General features: G+C 47.2%; 7 protein-coding genes across 7 annotated transcripts; 3 read left to right on the forward strand and 4 right to left on the reverse strand.

Annotated features, from left to right (window-relative positions):
- Positions 1-1,839: 1,839 nt before the first annotated feature.
- FIESC28_00622 (uncharacterized protein) lies at positions 1,840-2,292 on the forward strand (the record flags this gene model as incomplete). The annotated part of the gene is made up of 1 exon (XM_031154773.1): positions 1,840-2,292. The coding sequence occupies one exon, from the start codon at positions 1,840-1,842 to the stop codon at positions 2,290-2,292; it is 453 nt and encodes a 150-aa protein (XP_031021216.1).
- Positions 2,293-2,835: 543 nt separating this feature from the next.
- Positions 2,836-4,521, reverse strand: FIESC28_00623 (uncharacterized protein; the record flags this gene model as incomplete). Its single annotated transcript, XM_031154774.1, has 1 exon — positions 2,836-4,521. One exon carries the CDS (start codon positions 4,519-4,521, stop codon positions 2,836-2,838), a length of 1,686 nt encoding a protein of 561 aa, XP_031021217.1.
- A 3,798-nt stretch (positions 4,522-8,319) lies between these two features.
- FIESC28_00624 (uncharacterized protein) lies at positions 8,320-9,400 on the forward strand (the record flags this gene model as incomplete). The annotated part of the gene is made up of 2 exons (XM_031154775.1): positions 8,320-8,391; positions 8,441-9,400. The coding sequence occupies 2 exons, from the start codon at positions 8,320-8,322 to the stop codon at positions 9,398-9,400; spliced, it is 1,032 nt and encodes a 343-aa protein (XP_031021218.1).
- A 1,042-nt stretch (positions 9,401-10,442) lies between these two features.
- Positions 10,443-11,605, reverse strand: FIESC28_00625 (uncharacterized protein; the record flags this gene model as incomplete). Its single annotated transcript, XM_031154776.1, has 3 exons — positions 10,443-10,973; positions 11,029-11,282; positions 11,332-11,605. 3 exons carry the CDS (start codon positions 11,603-11,605, stop codon positions 10,443-10,445), a joined length of 1,059 nt encoding a protein of 352 aa, XP_031021219.1.
- Positions 11,606-12,101: 496 nt separating this feature from the next.
- FIESC28_00626 (uncharacterized protein) lies at positions 12,102-13,881 on the reverse strand (the record flags this gene model as incomplete). The annotated part of the gene is made up of 3 exons (XM_031154777.1): positions 12,102-12,575; positions 12,626-13,085; positions 13,136-13,881. The coding sequence occupies 3 exons, from the start codon at positions 13,879-13,881 to the stop codon at positions 12,102-12,104; spliced, it is 1,680 nt and encodes a 559-aa protein (XP_031021220.1).
- A 928-nt stretch (positions 13,882-14,809) lies between these two features.
- On the reverse strand, positions 14,810-16,606 carry FIESC28_00627 (uncharacterized protein; the record flags this gene model as incomplete). Its single annotated transcript, XM_031154778.1, has 1 exon — positions 14,810-16,606. One exon carries the CDS (start codon positions 16,604-16,606, stop codon positions 14,810-14,812), a length of 1,797 nt encoding a protein of 598 aa, XP_031021221.1.
- A 928-nt stretch (positions 16,607-17,534) lies between these two features.
- On the forward strand, positions 17,535-18,873 carry FIESC28_00628 (uncharacterized protein; the record flags this gene model as incomplete). Its single annotated transcript, XM_031154779.1, has 3 exons — positions 17,535-17,591; positions 17,650-17,652; positions 18,001-18,873. 3 exons carry the CDS (start codon positions 17,535-17,537, stop codon positions 18,871-18,873), a joined length of 933 nt encoding a protein of 310 aa, XP_031021222.1.
- Between the last annotated feature and the right edge of the window lie 326 nt (positions 18,874-19,199).

The following is a 19,199-nucleotide window of genomic DNA, read 5'->3' on the forward strand; positions in this document are numbered from 1 at the left end:
AGTGGCTGTGAGGTCGCCATTCTGACTGGAGATAAAACCATATGAAGAACGATGCTGTGCCATGAGTTGATGGACTAGCATCTGACCGTGTATATTTTCCAGCGACGAAAAGACATCACAAGATATGCTCGAAAGGTGAGATCAAGATACTTCGGACTATTCGCTATGCTATAGGATGAGAGAACATCTGGGATCTCACGTCATAGTTTTTGTGGTTTCGGTCTCTCCCCACGCTGAGAATCAGCTCTGTCAGAACAACTTTTTGATATTTTTTTACTATGAAATGACGAAAAGCAACACAGTGATAGGGTATCTTGGAACCCTGTATTACCTTCATTCATGGAAATAAGATTATTTATCAATATCAGTAGTTCGTTTTCTATAGAAGCTGGGCGGAAGGATGAATCCGGTTGATGCGTTACTGATGACAGTTTGGAATGTTTCCAATATCAACGTTGATTTTCCTGGGCTTACAGAACCCAACGAGACCTATACTTAGGCTATATGAAATCGGCTCTGGTTTGAGTGGTCTCCTCGTCTTAGTCGTATGAACGAAATGGATGATATCTAATACCAAAGAGTGACGACACTTCACCTTCAACAAACCTCGAATAGATTACCAATCCAATTCCTTACCAATTCTATGAGCTTTAGCTTTCTTTTCAATAGAGTGAACGGTTCCTGTCATCTCACGTTCTGCGCTCGAGCAACCAAGTAATACTTGGAATTGGGGGAGTTGTGGCGAAGCACGGTTGTTGATGGCTGACTCCCAGTAATATTTACAGTTGGAAACTTGTAGATTGGTTAATCCTAGTCAGATGTTCTATTATTTTTGAAGATGGTCTATTAATGTCAGCTTCTACAGCTACGAGTTGATGTGTGAGATATCAAGGGAAGACTGGTTGGGTGATGGATGTCCTCTGAGTTACTTAGTCTCAGTCACTATTCTCTCTATCCTCAAACAGATGTTTACGTATCCCTTCAAATGTAAGGCATATAAACATGCACACCTGAATAAGAATTCTCTTACCAGCCACCGTCGGAAGCATTGACCGTTGTGAAAATAAGAGACGAGATAATCTAAACACTTTATGCTAGCTTAGGCTAATACTTAGATCACTTTATTTTAGCACCTTGAGTCTTTCAAGACAATTCTCTACTACCTCGAGGAGATAAAAGTCGGATCCTTCGGATGGAAAATAAGAACGTGGTTCAAAACTCCGGCGTCTCCAATTAACAAGCCTTGAGCAGTACCAGGATCAATGTGACAATGCACGACAGATGAACGTGAAAGTGGATGCATCTCTTTGCTTCCTTGAAACCATCATTCAGCCGAGGTTTGTGACAGCCAATTATCTGCCAGTCGTAACAAAAGCTCCTGACTTTTAAGACAATCCCAGGCACTGCCGTTGACTAGTGTTGAAAAGTTCCTTGAATTGGGTGTCGGAGTGCTAAACTAACCAACAACTGGTCTGGGCTTTAGTGAATGGGCTGGTATAACAAGTCAAAGCTAATGGTCAATGTACGTCATAGAGAAGTGATCTGCAAGGTCCTAGGATTAAGCTCACTGTGGAGCGGGGAAATCTATTAGAAGCTGATGACGGACGGTTCATTCAAGAATGACGTGAAAAGGCACTCATTTACAGTTCATTTTAACAGTGTATTTCTTATTCCCAGCCTCTTTGTTCAAAGAATTGGGTTTGAGTAAAATCACGCATTGAACGGGCACTAAGTTAAATAGTTAAATTGACCTTGATTTCCAGTTTTATCAATTGATCTGTTTGCGCCTTTCTCTCACTCATCTCCAGTGACATTCTGTTATACAGTGACATCTATTCAATGGCTCCTCTAAAAGATCTAGGCTTAGGCCAAGTCCTCGCCCGAGCACTCTCCTCATCAACACTCTCTCAACCACCAACTCTCGTCTCCCGCCAAACCGTTGAAACCGTCACCGTCACTGCAGGCGACAATGGCAACGACGCCCAAACTTTAAGCGGCGGTGCCATCGCGGGTATCGTCATCGGTTCCATCGCTGGTTTTCTCCTTCTTCTCTGGGTCATTCGCTCGTGCCTCAATCTTGGCGCACCGCCGCAAGAGAGGGAGAAGTGGTATCACTACAAAGAAGAGCCGAAACGACATCATCATCGCTCGAGAAGCAGACGGTCGCATCGCTCGAGCATTTCTGCACCGCCTCCTATTGTTATTCGGGACTCGAGGTCGAGAAGCCACCACCGACGGGGACGATCGCCTGGGTATTATGGCGAGGATCGCAGTAACCGATACTACGTCTAAGTCTTGACAATAAGCGTTTGCTGAATAGCAACCAACGCTTTCACAACATTTAGTGTTGAGATGCACCGTCTCAATTCGACTGATCAAAACGGTTCAGAAATGGACAGGAGTTTGGCGCATGGTATAACAGGCGCGCCATCACGACTTATGAGATGAATCACATTATGGGGTGGAGGAATGATGTACATGGATTATACGACTGGGACTAATTGAGTTTCGATACCATTTCTTTTCTAATGAATATATGTTCACTCTGTTTTCTTTTAACTTGGATGCACTGCCTAAATCATGATGTGAAGAGCACGGTAGCATCTCGTTCCTGGGTGTCTCGCTTGTCACACCAAACTAGAATTAGCTGACTTTTGACACTTGACAAGTCTACCATAGCGCGCATCGGCTGAGACACATACGTCAAGGTTTTATCCAGGTTGCGCGCAGTCAGTCAAATAGCACATTACAGCCGTGTCGAGAAGGCGCTTGTTGGAAAACATCAATATTTCTAATATAGATCATCTTTCATCTACTATTATACAAATTATACACCTATTCAGGTTTATGGCTCTTCATATCATCTTCAACGTTAGAAGTACAAGTCGTCTCAGCCATAGACGCACCCTCTAAAGTAGCTCCATCCATACTCATCTGAATAAGAGGACCCTTGTAGTGTTTTCTTCCATCAAAGATCCATGTGCCGACAGAAAGGAAGAGAATTACTCCAAACGCAGCGATACAGTAGTTCATGTTCGTAGGTGTAACGGGAAGTTCGGGTGGGAACACGAAGAGGACTGTGGTGAGGATGGCCCACGCGATACCGACCAGACTGCACACCCAGCGCACCGGAGTGCTCAGTTTGAAAGGCCGGTCTTCAGGAAGCAAGTTTCCACCACGCAACAAATGAATTGCCGGTGGAATGGCATAAGTTACGCCGAGAGCAACGACTGAAGCTGCAGTGATAGCGTTGAACGCACTCGAAGATCCTAAAAGGATCAGTCCAAAGACGATAACCCAACCTGTCGTCCAGAATAGTGCGTTCAACGGGACATCGAGTGTAGGATGCACCTTAGACCAGATATGGCTAAACGGCAGACCTCTGTCGCGGCTGAAAGAATAGGTCTGAGCAAAGAGGGTCAGTAAAAAAACCACACAAGGAAAGGAGCACGAGGAAAGCTGCAACGAGAGGTTGAGCAGGTATTTACTGACCATTCTTGCGCTCGTCGTCATGATCGCAGTAGCAGTGAAGACCATGCATACAATAGAAAAGACGAGCAAGCAGATACTTCCAGCTTTGCTGTTCGTGGCGTCAAAGTACATCTGCAGCAGCGCACCGGCAGGGGACTCGATGACGTTTTGAACGTCTTTGACAACAAATAGAAGACACGAAAGGAAGATGAAGCCGCTTGCCATTCCAATCAAAATACACCAGATCATAATGCGAGGGCCCTCGACGCGAGCGTTTGGAATCTCCTCGATCATGTGTGCCGCAGCGTCAAAGCCAGTAAGAGCAAAAGCACCCTGGAGTAGGCCGAGCATCCAAGCTAGGCCGTCAGGCCAGCCGACCTCGTTGATGAACTTTCCATAGACGAAAGCGCCGCTCTGATAATCCGGTGCAGCACAAGCCAGGACTGTAATGCTGATGATGATGAACCCGGAAATACTCCATAGGAAGGCGGCTTTGTTGAAGAGAGGAAGCAACCGCGTTGCAAAGGCGTTGATCACCAATGCGATGAGCGTAAAGGCGAGGTAAATTAGGAACTGATGCCAAGCTTGAGCCTTATAGCTGGGATGCATAAATGTAATTGCATCGGTGACGAAGGTACTTCCAAGCAAAGGCGCCGTAGCCGTCAAGACGACGTAACCCGCTGCATTAATCCAGCCGGTAACATAACTGATTCCTCTCGACCACTTGGGCCACGCCAACAGGGCTGCCCAATGATACTGTCCACCAGCAGTAGGATACGCAGACAACATCTCTGCCAGGGGTGCAGCTAAACAGAGGTTACATATTCCAGCAACCATCAAACCCCAGATAACTGAACTAGGGCCACCGGAGGGCAAGGCCAGAGAAATAGAAGCGGAGAGGGCGGTCCATGTGTTGAGAATAGCAAAGGCGAGACCCAGGAGGGAGATTTTGGAAAAGTTGCGTTTTAGTTCTTGTTTATGGCCTAGTTGTTCCAAGGCGGCTGAGTCGTCGATGTGGACGTTTTTGTCCCTTGGGGCTTGGGACTCCATGATGGGTATCGTGATGGAGAGTAGAGATAGGGTGGTGAGAGCAAGCTGGGGAAGAGGGTATTGTATTTAAAGGCAGCTGTTTGCCGTTAACGGAGGATCGTTTCTCTTGCTGGGTTAGACTGATAGCTATCAGGGCGATCCATAGGATGAAACGGTATCAATGAGACTACAATGGTGTGTTAGTGTATGTAGCTGGCAACAGAAATAACTCAGATCCATGTTCATAGTACAGTAAATAGATAACTAACTATCCAGTCTAAAGTCATATAAACTGGTTGCATTATTCTTTTCTCTATCATGTCTGCTTACAAGTTTTATGAGAGTCATGCTCTTGCGTAACAGGGCGCGCTCTCCAAGTATGACGATCCACACTCTTCTCACCCCATGACAAAATAGATTAGACAGATCAACAGAATGACGTTGTGGGGAAATTTCTTGGCCCCGGGCCGGGGAAGAGCCTATCTCCTTTTGTTCTAGAATTGCTTTGCAGTGACATTCATCTCTGTGAATTGAAAGTTATTTCCTGCTGGTGAGCATGCTTCAGAACGAAGCCACTTACTGCATATTATGAATGGATAACCTATCTATTACTCAGTTATCAATACTGTTAATAGTTGTTCTTCTCAGTTATGTTCATAGTCTAAGGGTTATCAGAAAATGCATACCTTATCATTTTACCGTCTTCAAAGATCCATGCTAGTCGGTTCCCAGCATCTTCGGAGCCGACAGAGCTAAGCTAGTCACTCCGGAATCAGCGGGCTTTGTTATAAACACAGTCCCTTCTCCAAAGCATCCTTCTTTAAGTCTAGTCCATTGGTATACGTCACCTTGTAGTTTGCAATGAACAGTAATGGTCAGATTGAATACGCTCGCGGTGTAGGCAGAAATGTTCTCTTCGGCTATGCGGCAGTCATAGCTTCACAATTTATTACCCCAACCTCAGCTTGTATTGAATAGACAAGATACTAAATTACTCAAACGTTTAATGCTGCAGTGGGGTAAACCCCAAACATTCCCCGACTCTTCTGACTTATGGTTATTGTTCATGAATAAGTCAGATAATACTCTATCAATTGCGACTCTTTGTCCCTATATTGGCCCGTGCTACCCCCGCCAGTACATCCGTCTTAACCGAGTGAACCGGTCAAACCGGCTTCTATAACAACGATGTCCCTTCATGAGTTCTATTGATGAGGCTTTTCAGTGAATTAATGACCGGCATCGACCGGCTCCTTAACAAGGTCCGCATGCCATGTGGAACTCTCGTGGCAAGACATCAAACTCTCTCCACGAAACCCCGTATTGATACTCTGGAGAAAAGAGATTTCATTACGTGAAGAATTCTACAGTTGACAGGCGACTCCGCGATATGCCCCGCGACCTTGAGGGGTTTCCCCAAGTCTTCCCCTTGATTTGTGTGGATTTATTGAGTAATAGTAACTCAAGTTTGGGACATTAGGTTGGGTATTGATCGTCAGGTTGGAGATGCGCCCGTTGGAGAGATTGTAGGCTTTCGTGGCCGATGGAGTATTGGAGTTGCGTGCTTTGGGTTGCCCGATCAGTTCGCCGTTTTAATTAAGGGCATTGTTGAACATTAAAGAGTGAGATCGACGGCTGAACAAGACGTTGACTGATGTTGGGTCTCGAATGAAGTGGCATTGCAGCTTAAAGCCTTGCTTGTTCCAGAACTGTCTCAGGGCGTGTTAATTTTTAGCTGTACAGCCATATATCTACGACATGCAATTGATACCACCGTCCAGTAGTTGACATCAAGCCGTCGACCACATTCAGATTGCATTATTGAGGCTCTGCTACCGTCCGTCTGGGTAAATCGCCAAGGACCTGCCAAGACGGGTAGACCTGCAGGGTAGATGTGGTGGAATTTATAAGCCTCATTGAAGTTTTACAGCAAAGCAGTATTAATCATTGACAGTTCTTAAAAGAAGAAAGAGAAGAAGAAAAAAGACACAGGAAAGTTCTTAGCAGGAAGGAAAGCTTTAGGGTCAAGGAATCTCATAATTCATGCCAAAAAGTGAAGACAGATAGTTGTCTGGAGTGCAAAAAATGAGGTTCTGCCCGGGCTCGAACCGGGGACCTTCTCGGTGTTAACGAGATGTCATGACCAACTAGACCACAGTACCAAGCTGTTTTTGTTAAAGACCAACGGTGTCAAACAGAACAAGAGCGGGAACTGATGCACTACCAGAGTCTTCCCCCACTAGCAAAGCGCAACACCTACCAACTCTCCCCAAAGACCGACGCACGCCACTGGTCACTGTACAGTATGCACCCTAACTGGACGGCGATCTTTATCTAACAACAGCATAATCCACAGTTCCGTAGTCTACAGGGTTGGCTATGATATCTCACTTTCGGGGAAGGCCCTTGGGCGGAACCACCCTCTTTACGTCTTTGACCAAAGACTGATTGTGTTTCTTTTACTCATGCTATCCCATCGTGGTGTACTTGAGAACAAATTGCGGTGCTTCTGACATCTCAATTGGATAAACCTGGTCTTGTGGCGTAGTTGGTTATCGCATCTCGTTTACACCGAGAAGGTCCCCGGTTCGAGCCCGGGCGGGATCAATCTTTTGCCATTCACAGCAACTATTCTTTTTAACTCTTTTCTTCTGTGGTATAATTGTCAAATGGAATGCTGTATCATTTCTATTTTTGATTCTAGAGTGTGGCTACTGGATAGCAAACAATTTATCCCCCTAGACTGCGAACACCAATATAAAGTGGTACAAGTGTAGGTTAGCCAGATAGCTAGCTGGCATGGATTGACTGAATTCCTTAGCCTCTCTCTTTCAGGCCGGGCATGACAATGAGTGTGGAGGTTCTTTGTCGATATGGCGGTAGTCCAATCGTTCGGATACCATCGAGCAAGCATAGAGCAAACAGGTATTGAGTCGGTTGCAAAAGACTTCTATAGAGGTACCGAAAAGCTACTTTGCAAGCAAGACTGACATCGGCTGCCTTTCAATAACTGCATGTCTATAAAGAGGCGGAATCCACAGCTACCATCCAATCATACAATGGAGAAAAACTCTCTGTACTCGCGTTTTGCTTCACTGCATTTTTAACCTCACCCTGGGCCAGGATATGTAGCTCGAGGACGGTCACCCGGTTATCGATAAGAAGAAAGAAGTAAAACAACCTACAGTGACAAAGACAAGTGCAGCAATGTGATATTGGAATCTTCAAACACGTACGCATCAGTGGTTAAAGGTTAAAGCATGAAGGATCCAACAGCCCTGCACCCGCCCTCGGTAGTTTCCAACCGCGTCTGAGTCCCTCGACAAGCGCAGTAAAGACAAAGAACCAATTTCAAGACATGCGAATCAACTGACCGCAATGGGAAGAAAATCCCCGAAGCATGACGAAAATCGGCTCGGCCTCGCTCTTTTTTCGCGACGGATTTACGGTCACTCAGCTCTGTTTCACAAGAGGGACCTCTTTACTGGTTTTCGTATTTAAAGACGTCCTATTGGTTAGTCAAGCTCAAAGTGGAGAATCTGCACTCTGTCGTGAACCCTACGGAGATCCACTTACCCAATATGGTAATGGCTATCCCGCTCGATAAGTCCGCGATAGCATCATTGATGATTGAGGTGGAAGGAATTAATCAAGGTTCGGAGTTAGTGATGGAGTAAATACCTGAGTCTAAGGGAGCAGATGAAGTATAAAGATGAGGAGGAGGACGGAGGTTGAAGTGTTCGCTATCCTCATCACTCTACAGCTACAACAACAACAACTCTACTACACTACAACAATCTTCTTATAAACACTATCAAAATGTCTCAGCAATTTGCCAAGAGCCAGCCTGAGGGCTTCGCCAACAAGATCGAGCGAGTAGCCATCATTGGTGTAAGCTTCCCTATCCTCCTTGGCCCATCCAATCACTAACATGTCATAGGCCGGTGGAAGTGTTGGCAAGTACCTAGCCAAGCACATCATTGCAACTGGCAAGCACACAGTCACAGCCATCACTCGCAAGGAAAGCACCAACAACGCCCCCGAAGGAGCTCGTGTTGCCGCCGTCGACTATGAAGATGAGAGCTCCCTTGTCGAGGCTCTCAAGGACCAGCAGTTCCTCGCCATCTCCCTCTCCGTCCGAGCTCCTCCCGGTACTCAAGAGCGCATCGTCCGCGCTGCTGCCACTGCTGGAGTCCCATGGATCATGCCCAATGTTTACGGCATTGACATCACAAACAAGGCCCTTGCTGAGGAGAACATGACCGGTGGGGGTGTCTACCCTGGCATCGAAGCTATCGAAGAAGCCGGTGTATCGTCTTGGATCGCTATGTGCTGCTCTTTCTGGTACGAGTTCTCTGTTTGCCAGGGACCTCAGTGGTACGGCTTCGACTTTAGCAATGGCCAAAAGAAGGTTACCTTCTACGACGACGGAAACACTCAGATCAACACTTCAACCTGGGACCAGTGCGGTCGAGCATTTGCTTCCCTCCTTAGTCTGAAGGTCATCCCCGATGATGAGAACGACAAGTCTCATACTATCTCCCAATGGCGAAACAAGCCCCTTTACATCTCCAGCTTCCTCCTCTCTCAGCGCCAGATGCTTGACAGTCTGCAGCGCGTGACTGGCACTACCGATAAGGACTGGGTTATCGAGCACGAGGGCGCCAAGGAGCGATGGCAGCGTGGTGTTGATATGCTCAAAGCCGGTGATCGATCCGGTTGGGCGCTGGCTATGTATGCCCGAACATTCTTCCCTAATGGCGACGGAAATTTTGAGGCCAAGTATGGACTTGCTAATGAGGTTTTGGATCTGCCGAAGGAGGATGTTGATGAGGCTAGTGTTAAGGCTTTGAAGATGTCTGAGGATAACTACAACTACTACATGAACCGCACTCACTGAGTCAGTGGGTATAAGTGTAGAAGATTGGGAAGGAATATATTACTTAGGATTCGTTGATCGCTCTGCTTTCCGTCTGAATCTTTATATTAATTTCATTAACAAGTTTAAATCAGTAATACTTTACATTATAGCAACTAATAGCTTTAGTAATAACAAATTTTCCTAGAATACAAAGCAGCGCTGAAATCTGTGGTGAGGTCAAAAATGCAGTGAAAGACAGGCGCAGGCGCGGCTTGATATGGAACATGTCTAAGACATTTGCAGGGAACGTGGCGATGGCGTGTGGAGGCCCAGATAGATTGGAAATGGCAGTGAACTTCGGGCTGGGCATCTAACTACTATTCCCAGGATATGTGACAGACACTGAACAGCGAAAGAACCTCGAGGGAGGTTATAACTGCAGTGCACAACGAACGGAAATGTTTTAAAAGAAGTGGACTGAACAAATTGTTCAGAGATAGTGACATTTGATTGGCCTAAAGAGGTGGAAACTGCAGTAAAATCTGAGCTGATGAGGTAGATGAGACAACACTCGTGGAAAGAGGAACTTGTGTCTCTGTATGATTGGTAGCTTTGAACTTCAGCCTCCTCAGGCACTGTCGTTGAGACGCAGCTGTCAATTCCTCAGTCGCTAATGATTGCCACATCTCTAAGAAGGATTGCTGCGATTAACCTGTTGATGTATTCATTCTGGCCTCAGGCCTTTAGAGGTTGGCCTCTATCAACTTGCCAATTAGCCCATTCGACATCATCTTAACTATTTCTTAAAATAAAAGAGTATAGACTACTGGATACTATATGAAGAAGTATTGGAGAAGGGTAGGAAGATGTGTGCACCATGTCTGTTTCTTGCCATAGTGCTTCGGATGGACTTAGATGGGTAACAACAAAATGAAGTAGTCTCAGGTGCTAGTCTAAGCATAAAGTAATTAAATTGTTTCATCTCTTGCACTTGTAGTTCAGTTATCACTTCGTCTTCTATCCCATGTAACAAAAAATGATAACCTCAAGTTCCTTTTCAATTTGACTATACACTTCGTATCTAGCTCTGTCTAGCGGGATCCAACTCAACCTTATTCTTAGTAACAGCATCAATCTCCTCCATAATCTCCGGCGTCAACTTATCCAACACCTTCAACGAAGCAACAGTATCCTCCAACTGCTCCGGCCGACTAGCACCGGTAATAACACTCGTAACATTAGGATTCTTCAAACACCAAGCAATAGCAAGCTGCGCCTGACTAATACCCAGCTTCTCAGCAATAGGCTTCAGCTGGCGCACCTTTTCGATCTCGGCTTCCCAGTCGTCGGTGCCGATTTGGCCGCGCATGAATTCGGCGAATTGGTCCTTGCTGGCGCCGAAGCGGGAGTCCTTGGGTGGTTGGCCATCAACGATGTCGTTGTACTTGCCGCTGAGGACGCCCATCTTTAGAGGTGAGAAGGAGGTGATTCCTAGACCGGTGCGCTCGTAGAGGCGTTGGAATTGGCCTTCTACTCTGTCTCTTACTAGGATGTTGTAGAAGGGCTGTTCTACAACGGGGCCGATCATGCGAAGATCACGAGCAATGCCAACCTATAGAGTGTAAGGGTTTGATTTTAAAAGAAGTGTATGGTGTTGAGTGACTTACAGCTTCGGCAATCTCATCGGCGGACCACTCTGAAGTACCCCAGTAGAAAGCCTTTCCGTTGTCAATCAGCCAGTTGAAAGCGCGAACAGTCTCCTCCATGGGAGTAAGTCTATCCGGCCTATGGGCATAGACGATGTCAACGTATGGGAGCTGAAGACGTTCCAACGAAGCCTCCAGGCCCTCAATGATGTGTTTCCTTGAAAGACCATGGTTGTTGACAAGAATCTCTCCGTTCACAGCACCCCAGTTGATCTCTTGACAATTGTCAGTATGCGTACGTTCATCATCGGGAAATAGACTCACTTGTGCTGATAACCAAGTCACTTCGCTTCCAACCAAAATGCTTAATAGCCTTTCCCATAACAACCTCAGCCTGACCAGCAGTATAATTCTCCGCAGAATCAAAAAAGTTAATTCCCAAATCATAAGCCTTCTTCATACAAGCAAACGCCTGCTCATCTTCAGAGTAACCGCCGTAGGTCAACCAGCTGCCGAGACCGATGGCGCTTACATGGAGTCCAGAGCGCCCGAGGCGGCGGTAGACCATGCCAGTGTTTCGAGGTTCAGCCCAAGCCATTTTGATGAGTTTTGATGATGTTGATGTGAATGCGAGTTCTTCTGGCCAGATTGGATCAGTATTAACGTTGCGACTTGCGGAGTAATTCTCGGAGAAGTGATAGTGGAGATGAACTTACACTGAAGTTGCGGGGGACTTGGAGCGGCTATTTCTGAGTTGTTCTTTGCGCAGAAAGAATTGAACAGATTCAAAAACTGTTGAGATAACTGTCAGCTTGAGTCACACGGTGAGGGTTACACAACTTCACGTACTGACTCTTTGCCGTGCCGACCATGTTCCGCGTTGATTTGACAGTCGCCAATTTGGATGACTTGCAGCGGGGAATTGATGCGACAGGGGTCTGAGATGGCGCAATGCGGTCGCTCTATGCCACCATTAGTTCGCCGTTCCCCTCATCTTGAACACCAAGAAAACATGCCAAAACAATGGACACTTGTTCTAACAATTGGGCCCAAGTTCGGATGAACACGGTCCAAGTCAGCTCGTCGGACAAGTACTAGGTAGATGTCTCGATGATTTGTCGCACCGCTCGCGGGTCTTGCTCCCCATCAACATCGCGGGGCATAGACTCCAGCAACATGCGAGTAAGCGGCGACGGAGACCGAACGAGGTAGCCGAGGTCCAACGGCGCCCAACAAATTTGAGAGGCCTGATCCTCCATGAACTGGTAGGTTGGCATCGTAAGGTTTTGCTGCGCAGTCAAGATCTCAGCTGTACCTTGAAACGAAGTTTGCGGGTTTGTCTCAAAGGCAACTGCATCACCCTCTGATCCCTCAAGTAAACGGCCTGCGTTGAAGATGGCGTCCATTCGCATCGTGAGAAGCGACAAGAGTGTCCGATTACCTCCTCGACAGGAGGATAGTATGTCTCGTAGTTGGTGTAGAACTGGACCAGAGCGGTCATCTGTTATGGAATCGTCGCTTGCCATTGCGTCAATCACGGCTGTAGCAATCTCAAACGTCTTGAATTCCTATCCAGATCGTAAGCATAAAGCAAGTCATAACTGTATATAGGCCTTACCAGCGTCGGTCCATGAGACTCAAGCGCAGTCTTCGGAAGTTCAGAAACAAGACTCAAAAAGTCCTTCGCAATATCCACAGGATTCATACTGGGAGTAACAATCCCAAACCGAAGTGCCGCTCGCCAAAGTACAGCGCGCATCCACTGTCTCGTAACAAACATATCCGCGCGCTGAACTTCATTGATCGGACCCCAATCGTCATTGTCAGCCGAGTCAAGAAGCTTCTGCTGTAGTAACTCGAGGCAGTTCTGTGCAACAGAGACCATATTGGGAAGATCTGAGTCTGAGTCAAAGTTGTGAAGAAGTTCAAAGATACCGCTTTGATCGAAAACCCAGAAGAGATGCACCAGCTTGAGAAAAGCTGGGAGGACCTCTGCGCGGTCGTTGGCTCCTCCGAACCAGGGGAATAGAATGTTTGGCTTCAGAACTGGGGGAAGCTTGTGAAGAAGAGCAACGCCCCTATACAGTGTAAGTATTGAACAGACTCTTGCTTGATTTGAGATGTGTACCTTTCTGTGACAAACAGTAGCCATAGAATCCGTCGCGAAACATGTTGATCGGCTTCAGACAAGGAAGCATACGTAGATTCGCGATCAAGCCTCAAGATCTGCGCTTGCGTGATTGCTTCACGCAAATAAACAAGAGACTTGGTTCCCCCAGGGGAGGCATTTTCATGGTAAATATGTAGAAAGAAGGAAATGCGCAAGGCATCCAAAAGACCCAGTGTCTCGCTTAGTCTCGTTTCCGCGTCCTTCACTCTGGGTTGCCACGCAGTGTCCAGCTTGAGCTGAGCAATAGCAGCCAGGGCTACAGCATTAGCAAGGTATCTAGCTGCACCTCCCTCTGTAGGATTCAGCTCGATCTTGTTTCGCAGATCAGTTGCGTCGACGATGGGCCAGATGGGGTACAGTCTCTCGGAGTAGACCTCTAGAATCTCCAACAAACACGCTACCTCATCAACAGGGGACGGGGACTTCTTAGCAGCAGCTTGATCCTGGTCTGGACTGGAAGTATTGCTTTTCGAAGCCTCTGCTTGGCGTCTCCGCTCAATCTTGTCCAAGGTCCTGGGACGCAGTCCCCTCGGTCCTCTAGTCCCTTGCTCACGCTTAAAGGTGCACTCTATCCCCGACGCCTCGCATGCTGTACAGGGGGGCGTCTCTGAACAACGAATTTTGCGAACCTTGCATGAGTCGCATGCTCGTCTTGCGAGTTTCTGGCGAGGTTTTGGAGGGGAAGAGGTTGAAGGTGGGGTCATGGTTGAGACACTACAGTGTTACTGTTGGCCAGCAATTGCCCAAGAACATAAGTAGCAAATAAGAAACCTAGACTCCTGAGGAAACAAGTCGGAATGTTTAGTTTCTTGGGTGGTGTTTTGTCAAGATGACGTGCTTGTTGCTTGTGATCTCGCCTTAAAAGACCCCTGTCTACCCCGGATTTTAACTTCTTAGACCTCGGTATATCTATCCTTGGCGATGGGCTAGGATCGGTGTAGATCGTCACTCAAGTACAGGACATAAAACGTTCAATTGTGAACCACTAGCTATTGGAATCCCTTTTATTTGAATCATACGATATATTTCGTAACAACTTGAGATAAATTAAAGCAAGGGCAATTCAGTGGACTCACTTGTGGCCGCTATGGAAAAATTTGCAAACAGATCTTTCTGCACTTACCTACACTTACTTACATAGAGAATTATAGCTAGCTACAAATAGCTTCATACAAATAACTTTGGCCAGTACTCTCGCATTCTAAATTCCCAAATGATAACTTCCGATAAAATGTCATGGACCTGCGATAATGTCCTCGCCTCCTGCTCCGGGCCTCCAGCCCATTTGTCTTGTTCGCCAGCAAACGCCAATGGGTCCTCCCTTCCGCCCAAATGTGCTGCGAAATGACGCAAGTCTCTCAATTGCTCTTTCCACCGGTATTAGGGTATTGACTTCAAGCTCAGAAGGATCGTAGAAGTCGAGGAGTCGACTGTGGTTGCCAACTTGCTTCGGTTCGGGAATAAACTAAAATCCTGGGTGCCAGTATCCGGAAACTTGGGCTGGGGTTTGATACATACCATTGGGTAAAAGAGTTGAGAGCCTCTGCCTCATGTCGAACGTAAGGTCATCCAATTTGATCTCCCCTAGCTTGTAGTAGAGATACATAAAAGTCTGGACAGTACCTCCTCTCATTATGGTCGCACGGGGTTGCAAACAGAACAAGAACGAATATCAGGTTCTTCTTCGTTTTCTTCATGGTCGTCGTCCTCGTCTTCGTCTTCCTCGTTGTCATCCTTATCTTGGCCAATGCCGCTCAGAAGTTTCGAATGCAATTGTTTTAGCAAGTCTTGAACTTTCCCTTCATTTTTGTTGCGTCTCATTAGTACTTTGACATACTCGGCGCTGACATTCTGGCTTGTTGCATGCTTGACCAGAAACTCAAGCTCAAAGAAGGGATCACCCTTTACGTGGACGGCTCGGTCATAGTATGCTTCGAGGTGTTGGAGCTGGTATTGGCTATCGCAAACAACTCTCGTAGCTCTGTTGCAGACCTCAATGAGTGCCGAATTACGGAGCTGGCTTGGGGCGTCAATCCGCGCACCCCTCTTCAGTAGCAGCTTCAAAGACCTTTTGAAAGGTTCGAGGTCCGTTTCATCCACCGGCTTTTCCTCGTTGTAACGATAACGCAAGTATCCGTTCTGCCCATCGAAGAATGCATGGAGTAGGCCACCAGTATCGAATCGGTTGTCGACGAAAGCATCCTCGATCCTTGCACCAGCATCTAGCATCATCTTTACGCACTTGAAGTCTCCTGAGAACAACAATACATCGTAGAGCGGCCTAGTAAAAAGCTTATCGTCAGCTTCAACCACTCTGTTGACATCTGCACCGCGCTTGATGGCAAGCTTTAGTGCTTTCCGTTGGTCGTTGATAAGTGCATTCGCTAGTTGGCTGTTACCTTTCCGCTTCTCGCCGTTTATACGGCACTTGTACCTGGTCGTGAACATCTGGTTAATGACACCAGGCTCGTTTCTAGAGGCGTGGAGCTCATCTGAAGCATCGGCCCCGGCCTTCAGAAGCTCGATCGCGCAAAGCAAGTTGCTTTTTCCGAGCATTTCTCTGAATACCGTTTCTCCATGAGCTGTAGCGTTCATGGGCACACCTTGATCGGCAAGCCCCTTGATGGTCGTCAGGACCTTGTCGCACCTCTGCTCTAGTTTCAGATGGTGGTAGAATGCCTCGCCTTCATTAAGCAAATGGAGAGCGGTAGCTCCGTCATCTCCTTCCCAGCTTGGATCTAAATTGCCTTGTTTCAATATGGCATCGATCGCTGGCTTCACTAGACCCAGTAGCGCGGAATTTATACCAGGGAAGTCTTTCATTGCATACCTAGCTCCATGCTTCACAAGGAGAGACAGTATCGATTCGTTGGCCCCGTGAGAGATGGCATGGTGAAGAGGATACCAGGGAGGGATGTAATAACGACCAGTAGGTGAATAGGAACGCGAGGGCATCATCAGGTATTCAGGGGCTCGACGCGGATGGGAACAGCCACAGAGCTGGACTAAAGGAATGTCCACCCGAGCTCCGCTTTCCAGAAGCCATTTCACAATGTGTTCATGCTTGTGAAAGACCGCTAGGTGCAAAGGCGCAGCGTACATCTTGCCCAGCCTTTCGCTGCACTCATCATACAGCCATTCCTGACCCTTTGCATATTTCCAGATAACGTCCTCGCTGGAGGCACCAGTATAGTTGAGATCAGCTCCATAGCTAAAGGCGAGTTTGAGAGTATCTAGCGAGCCTTTCTTCGCTGCCCACAACACGCTAGCTTTGCTGGGTTTGTCGTGGAGTATATTGTGCTTGTAAAGGCACGGATTGTACACTGCGTGAAAGTGTCGACTTACTAGACTGAGCGACCCAAGTTGCCCAGTCTGGCAGAAAGTTCCTATGAGAGCGAGCATCTCGTTAGGAAGGTCAAAGAGACTCATGATGGGTTTACCGTGTTGAGTCTTTGACGTAGAAGGCGTAAGGTTTTGTATATGTTGGCCTGACGGAAACGCCTCTTGTACTTGGGCACCTGTTAAGCCACTCGACATGGAAATTAGGACAAGGCGGGTACGAGTCGGTTATTTGAGTAGTCTTGACTTCTTGACTGATCGACTGGTGGATGGATGGATAGGTTTGCTATGGTGGACGGGTTGATGGTTGATGGTTGACGGAGGAAGGAGGAAAGAGCTTCTGCATACAGGCTGAGTAGTTGTTCTTATATATAGGTATCCAAAACAATCAAAGTTCATGTTTCCACAGTGGTGACTCACTGAGCTTGACCCACCTACAAACATCATTTTATTGATAGAGATATTCGAAGAAGTGTAAAATATGGGCTTGTATTTCGTTAAGTTTATGTTGAACATAAATGGAAGCCACTCAACGGAGGTTACGGTGGGCTGTCCCGTAGATAGCTGCAGTGGTTGAAGCTTGTTGGTGCTCAGATGACCTGGCACTGACTGGTCGTAAAAGAGTAAACGGGTTTTCCTCCACCAAACACTGCCTCAACCTTCACCTTTACATCCTTTGCATCCCCTAAACTTTATCATTCAACCTTTTACCCGTAAGACATATTCACATTCGCCAGAATTTCAGAAGAAAGCCACTGTAGGTATTACAGACGAAATAAAGCAGCCACCTTATGCTAACTAAGACCAGCACTTAAGCTACTCTATTTCGACGCCTTGTGCCATAGCAGAGGATAACTTTTCTGTTGTCCAGATAGGTACCTTGTCTGGTACTTGATCGTCGCCATGGCACCCTTGTACAAATCGGCCACCTGTGTCTTTTGTGGTGTTCCGGCAAGACCACACCACTGGATCCAAGTGCCGCGTACATCGCCCACGGGTTGATCATTGACAAAGGACAATGGCTTTCGGAGGTTCGTGCCGTGATGCGGAAGAACTAGGAACAGATTCCCACAAGGTAAGTATATTCGCTTGTTACTGCTTTAACCAGGAGAACTGACCTTAACTCTACTCAGGTCGTACGTCTCTCAGCCGCTCCGCTATGTCCGTGCATACACGTATGTTGATTCTGGTGAGTTTCTGGAAACGTAAGTGACAGCCTCCCCTTGGTAATACAACCTGTCTCATGTCTTCATAGCTACACTACAGGACAGGCGTGGCCTTACCACGAAAAATGTATGGAGCAGTGGAAAATTGCTACTTAGTCGAAACCTTGGACCCCTGAGATTATGGGCAAGACATTCTCAAATCCAGGTATGCGTAGCGCCACCACCTACTGCTTGCGAGGTATTGACTACGGTATCATGTAGTGCTTCGTCGGCCAACGCTGGGGATGGATCACCCTTTGTTTCGACGATGTCCTTTAGCCACCGTCTTCCAATCCTATCTTGGACGGCTTCTACCGCTGTCTTGTCGCAGAGGCATACGTCGGCGGTATGTCCGCTACTCGGCTATCTGGGTCAGAAGATTCTTCACATACCTCCCCGGTCGATTCAAGCACCATTGGCGACAGTCCAGAACAACTATCACTCATTCGCAGTGTTAATGCCGCAGTTGATTTATTCCTACAGCGCATTCAACAAAATCGCGCGGAAGAGACAGAGCCACATGGGCGAAGTTCCTTAGCAGGTAACCCCTGGGCTGAAGATCTAGCACGACCTTCTGCTAAGGCTTTGGCCAAGTTTTACGAAGATAGTATTCGACAGTTCCCCCAAAAGAGGGAATATGGCCAAGCCTACACTGCAGTTACCCTCGGTCCGCCCTGCACATCCAAATCGTCTGACCCTTTCTATAAGCTTGGGCCCGCTTTGATCCTCTGCATCATTGACTTTATGCACATCCCGGATCTATGCCCCCTACGCAAAGCTTCTCGCCCTTGTGCTCGCCTTCGACTATCCTTTGGCTTTTGGAGGGCTCGGCTACGCAAGGACATGCCGTTTCTATACGACTTCGCTGTACCCAAAGACGTGCCTGTTGATTGGCGACTGTTGTACATGGTCCTGGATGGCATGAGCTCACGCTCGCACAGCCTTGCCCGCCAACAATATCTCAGAGATCACACTGCGGCTTTCGTCAATCTACCTTTCACTGCGAAGAAGCACTTGGCCCTTCACAATCTCAACGCCGTGAACATCACACTGCTCAATCGACGACGAATCTGGGAGTCTATCGACCAGATCATCGACAGCAAAGCCGAAGACGACGGCGGCCTGAACGAGTGGATTCTCAGGGAAGACTGAAGCCTCAGTCTCGAGATAAATGGTATTTCCCTGGTTTTGTACGAGTGATTTCGAGTAGTGATTTTGAGTGGGTAACTTCGACAGCAGTATCGCAGATAAGGAAACAAAAGGAAGCTATTTGGGTCATGGGCTTCCTGGACCTCTTGCAGTTGGAAGTTGAACAAATGAAAAAAGATATCATGTTCTTTTCTTTAGTACAGTCACATTGGACTTGTATGAGCGAACAGCCCATGGCCTGCACGCGTGAACACTTGTATATTAAAAGGAAAACAATGTACGAACATAAACTAAACAAAGACTCCTACACACCCAAAAAAAAAAAAAAA

This window comes from Fusarium coffeatum (genome assembly GCF_003316985.1).
Source record: "Fusarium coffeatum strain FIESC_28 chromosome Unknown BRIP53273_contig_15, whole genome shotgun sequence".
NCBI classification, from domain to species: domain Eukaryota; kingdom Fungi; phylum Ascomycota; class Sordariomycetes; order Hypocreales; family Nectriaceae; genus Fusarium; species Fusarium coffeatum.